At 35.4% G+C, this 5,798-nt stretch overlaps 1 protein-coding gene across 1 annotated transcript; it reads right to left on the minus strand.

Moving 5' to 3' along the window:
- Window positions 1-4,356: 4,356 nt before the first annotated feature.
- Window positions 4,357-5,292, minus strand: LOC103213267 (olfactory receptor 10G7-like). The gene is given in 1 exon segment (XM_007959106.1): window positions 4,357-5,292. A coding segment is annotated over 1 exon segment (936 nt).
- Between the last annotated feature and the right edge of the window lie 506 nt (window positions 5,293-5,798).

Consider the following 5,798-nt stretch of genomic DNA (forward strand, 5'->3'; position numbering starts at 1 on the left):
AAATCCTAAAAAAAAAAAAACCCACGGGGGTGTAAAAAAACAAACAAAAAAAAACCTCTGGGATTTTGGTTGTGATTGTACTGAATCTATATATCAAAATGGAGGCAATTGACATTTTAACTTTTTTTGTCTTCAAATTCATTACTGTGGTATTGTATATATCACTTCATTTATTTAGGTCTTTTTAAATTTCTATAAGCAGTTTTTTCTTGTTTCAGTATACAGGTCTTCCATGAATTTCTCTCAATTTATGCCTTAGTATTTCATGTAATTTGACTATTTTAAATGATATTTTAATTTGTTGGTATCATATAGAAATGCAATTGATATTTGTATAAAAGCCTTGTATCTCGTGACCTTGTTAAACTCACTGATTTTTTCTAGTAGCTTTCATTTCGGTACATTAGATTTTCTGCATACAGGAAGAAATCTTTTATGAATAAAGGCAAATTTATTTATTTATAATTTTTATGTTTTTCATTTGGTCTTTCTTGCATTATCGCAATGTCTAGGACTTCCAGTACAATGTTGAATAGATGTGTTGAAAGTGGATATTCTCTCATCATCTTCCTAATATTTAGGGAAAAAATATCTATTAAGTTTTATGTTAACAATAGGGTTTTTTTTTTTAAGGTACTCTATCAGATTGAGGACTTGTTTCCCCCTGATTTCATAGAGATTTTATCATGAATGAATGTTAAAATTTAACACATTCTTTTTCTGCATCTACTCTGATTATCATATAGCTTTCTCTTTTATTCCTTTAAAAATATAAAATACATTTTTTGATTTTTAAAAGGCTACCTTCTAAGGATAGAAATTATTAGGTCTTGCTGTATTATACCTTTCATATACTGTTAGATTAATTTTATTGGTTGTGTGGTTAAGGCATTTGGTGGCTAACCAAAAAGTCAGTGATTTGAACCTGCCAGAGACTCCTCAAAAGAGATGAGTCAATCTGCTTTCATAAAGATTTACAACCTTGTAAACCCAATACAAGTCACTATGAGTCAGAGTCGACTCTATGGCAGTGAGTTTGGTTTTGGTTTTTAAGAATTTTACATCTATATTCATGAAGAGGATTGTTGTATGATTTCTGTGTGAATTCGTTTTCTATTCTGCTGTTAAGTATAATTACAAAATGTGTTAGGAAGCATTATTTTCTTTTATATTTCCTGAAATATTTGGTGTGGGATCACCATGATATGTTTCTTAAATATTTGATAGAAATCTCCAGTGAAGTTATTGTTGGAGATTTTGTTGTTGTGGCTGTTGTTTATTTGTTTTCTATGGGAAGAGCTTTAATTACTACTTAAATTTCTTTAATTTACTCAGATGTCCTCTCTCTTTGTTAGACAGTTTTGGTAATTTATCTCTTGCAATACATTTATCCTTTTCTATTTAATCTAAACTGACAATTTTATTGCTTTAAAGTTATGCATAGTATTTCTTTATTATCCTTTCAGTGTCTGTGAGAACTTTAGTGATGTTATTCTGTCATTTCTGATATTAGTAATTATGTCTTTGCTCTTTTTTAAAAAATCATTCTAACTAGAACTTTATCAATTATATTGATTACTTCAAAGAATCAGTATTTAGTATGACTTTCTCCATTATTTTACTATTTTGTTGAGTTCTGTCTATATCTATATTATTTCCCACTGAGTAATTATTGTGAATATAATATGCTCTTCTTTTTCTAATTTCTTCAGTGAACACTTTACATCATTAAATTTAGTTCTCTTATTTACTGATACAAGATTTCAAACCTATAATTTTACATGTAACAATTGATTAAGTTATATTGCATAATTTTGATGTGTTAAGTAAATTTGCCCTAGTGGCAGAGATGTTTGGGCTAACTAACCCTAGGAAGTTAGGTTTTACAGACTTCCTTCTCAAAATATTAAATGATATAATACATAAAGATAGCAAAATATTTTTTATCCATTATCATGATAAATCTGCTACAGTTTTCCTTTCCCTTTATTTAAAACATACATGTACAGAGATAATATATAGTTACACAGAGAGGTGTGCCTTTCTGTGGCTACTACATGCATCCTCACCCTAAAAACTCTAAGCCTCTTACTGAAATGAATGGTTTTGGCAGTTTGTTTTCTTCCTATTCTCTTCAAATGGTCCCTGGGTGTTAATTAGTTCTAGTCTTTGAGTTGGAATAGGTTAATAGTTTGTTGTTGTTGTTATGTGCCATCGAGTCAAACCCGACTCATAGCGACCCCTCCTTGGGTTTCAGAGGCAGTATCACTATGGGAGTAGGATTGCCCAACCTTCCTTCCCAGGAGTGGCTGGTGGGTTTGAACCGCCAGCTGTCTGGTTAGCAGGCAAGTTTCTTAGCCACTATGTTGCCACAGCTCCCGGTTAATAGTTTAGGGAACTAAAAGAGCAGCAGCAGTGGTCTCTTCATCCTTGTATTCCTCCCAGGAAAATGCCACTGAGAAGTAGCTTCTTTTATAAGTGCTATTTCTGGGTCTCTTTACATTTACAAACTCTAGAAAGGTCATTGGATGCTGTTTTGAGAAATAATCTGTAAAGATGGATTCATGAACAGACTTACATAGATCTCCTAAAAATAACTTTTTGGGGGCTTACATTGGAAATGAAGAGAGTATGGTGTTTACCCCTTCCTGATCTGGCCCCTCCTTAGGCTATTCCAGAGAATTTTCCTTCTTCATGTTTAAGAAATGGATGCTTAACAGCGAGCACAAATTGAAGTATATAGTGATTAGTTTTCTAGCTTACTTAACTTTGTACATTTCAGATGCCTCATTTCCTGCATTACACTGCTAATCAGATAGTTTTACTGAAATTTCCACAGGTTCTCAAACCACAAGAACACACCTCTGTCACTTTCTCTGTTTTGGTGAGTTTATCACATGCTTTATTATTCAGTAAATGGCTGCTAACACATTGAGTTAAATGGAATACCGAGATGTTACAAAGAATTATAAAAAATCAAAATAAACCTAGTGAGTAAGTAATTTTGGTTTACTGCTACATCAGTTTTCTCCTTTATAAAATGAGTTGGATTATATAGTGAAACTCCATCAGTCTGGCTCATTGATGTAAGCACTAATAATTAACCTCTTTCATAGATCAGTATCTCATGAGTCATGTAAGTCATGCTTTCACAGTTAGTATGATTTTATTCTCAGCATATCTTCACAGTTTAGTTAAAACAAGATAGGACAACTTAGCCCAGAATAGATGTTCTTGTTAAAATATCTCTGAAATGCAGCTTCTGGAAGTATGAGGAGTCTGACACGTGTTCTGCAGTTCTAGAAGCTGCCCACCAGTTTTTCCCTTTGCAGTTTCTGGTATGCTAGCCGTGGTTGGCATTTATTACATTAACAGGATGCACACAGAATTAAAATTTAGCATTTATTTGGCAACAAATTAACTAAGACTTTCTTTACACATATATATTGAGATACCTGCTTGTAAGGTTCATGGACCAAGCCTTGGGAGCCAAAATAAAAAATAAACAAATAAAAATAAAAATGTTATATAGCTTCCAATATATCATAAATGCTAATAAAGCCATTCTTCCTGAGAACCAGATATTTTTAGTAAAACTTTCATCAGACTGGAAACATATTGTATCCAATATTCAATTGTATTGATTGTTAAAATTGTAAGAATTTGTTTTCAATATAGGGTTTTAAAAAAGTAAACAAAGAGCTTTATGAAAACTTTGATTTAAATTGTACATAATAAAATAAAAGGATATTATTCTGAAAAATATTTACATAGAAGGTGAGGGTTTTAAAAAAGTAAACAAAGAGCTTTATGAAAACTTTGATTTAAATTGTACATAATAAAATAAAAGGGTATTATTCTGAAAAATATTTACATAGAGGGTGAAATAATAAATTACTTGTCTAGTGATATACTCGGTAGAATCAAAAACGAAGAGCAAACTATTATCCTTCCTCTTAGATTATCAAGGAACTCTGGTAGCATAGTGGCTAAAACACTTGACTGCTAACCAGAAGGCTGGTGGTTCAAACCCACCAGCCACTCCTCGGAAGAAAGGTTGGGCAATCCTACTTCCGTAGTGATATTGCCTCGGAAACCCAAGGAGGGGTCGCTATGAGTCAGGGCACATAACAACAACAACAACTTAGATTATCACCATTAAATGGCTTCTTTAAAGAACTAAATATACTAAAATATTGACAAGTACTATAGAGGAAAAAAAAATGAAAGTCATTAATTGTTTCATCAAAAGTTAAGAGTTGGCTAATTGGAATGTCCCTTGAAAGTATAATGCTCATCTTGATGATTTAACTTTATTACAAATAAAAGGAGTTAGTCACAAATGACCTGTCTTCACTATTTGCTCTGAGTGAATACTGACCCACTTTTCAGCTTGAGCAGAGCTTTCTTCACTTCCTTGTTCCTCAAGGTGTACACAACAGGGTTCAGAAGCAGGGTCAGTACAGTGTAGAAAATTGCCACCACCCCATCCACAGCATCCTTGGCGCCTGGTCTCAGATAAATGAAACCACAGGGAACAAAGAAACAAAGGACCACGATGCAGTGGGAGGCACAGGTTTGGAAAGCTCAGTGTCTCCCCGCTGAGGTACGAATCTTCAGGATGGAGCAGACAATGGATGAGTAGGAAAGAACAATCAGGAGGAAGCAGCCCGAGGCCACCACCCCGATGTTGACAAAGATCACCATCTCATTGACAGAGGTGTCTTCACAGGCCAGTTTGAGAATTGGTGGTGCATCACAGAAGTAGTGCTGGATCTGGTTGGGCCCACAGAAGGGCAAACGAAATGTCAATGTTGTCTGAACAGCAGAGTGCAGAGAGCCACTGAGCCAAGTGCTGGTAGCCAAGAGGGCACACATTCTCCCACTCATCATGCTAGTGTACCTGAGTGGATAACTGATAGCCAGATAGCGATCATAGGACATGACTGTGTAGAGGAAACACTCAGTGCTGCCCAGGAAATGGAAAGAATACAGCTGGACCACACAGCTGTGAAAGGAGATAGCTCTGCCCCTTGGTGAGATGAAGGTCATCAGCATTTTGGGCACAGTCACAGTGGAGAACCACATGTCAATGAAGGACAGGTTGGCCAGGAAATAGTACATGGGGGTGTGGAGGTGGGAATCCATCCTGATCACTAGCAGGATAAGGAGGTTCCCTATCACAGTGAGTATATAAATCACTAAGAAGATTCCAAAGAGGGTAGTGTCCAGGGATGTTGCATGGGGAATGCCCATGAGAATGAATGTTGTCACCTGGCTCAAATTTGACATTCCTCTCATATATGGAACTCTCCTCTTAAAGGAGTAAGCAAGGTGATTTAATGGTTAATCCTCAGCTGATAACCAAACAGTTCATGATTCAAATCCACATAGAAAAAGGTGGCAGTCTGCTTCAGTAAAGATTTACAGCCTTGGAAATTCTATGGGGCAGTTCTGCTCTTTCCTATATAGTTGCTATGAGTCAGAATCAACTCCTTGGCAGTGAGTTTGTTTTCTGTTCTTAAAGGAAAGAAAATCTAATATTTATTGATAATATATTTTATATGAAATATGATAACTACATATTCTCTGATGGAGAACATAGGGTTCTTTTATCTTTTCCATAGCCCTTTGCAAGAATGTAGGGAGCTCTGGTGGCATAGTGCCTTAGGCATTTGACTGCTAACCAGAAGGCTGGTGGTTCAAACTCACCAGCTGATCCTTGGAAAGAAGGTTGGGCAATCTACTTCCATAGTGATACTGCCTTGAAAACCCAAGGAGGGGTTGCCATGAGTCAG

This window comes from Orycteropus afer, unplaced genomic scaffold (assembly GCF_000298275.1).
Source record: "Orycteropus afer afer isolate SDZICR_OR568_19922 unplaced genomic scaffold, OryAfe1.0 scaffold01481, whole genome shotgun sequence".
NCBI classification, from domain to species: Eukaryota; Metazoa; Chordata; class Mammalia; order Tubulidentata; family Orycteropodidae; genus Orycteropus; species Orycteropus afer.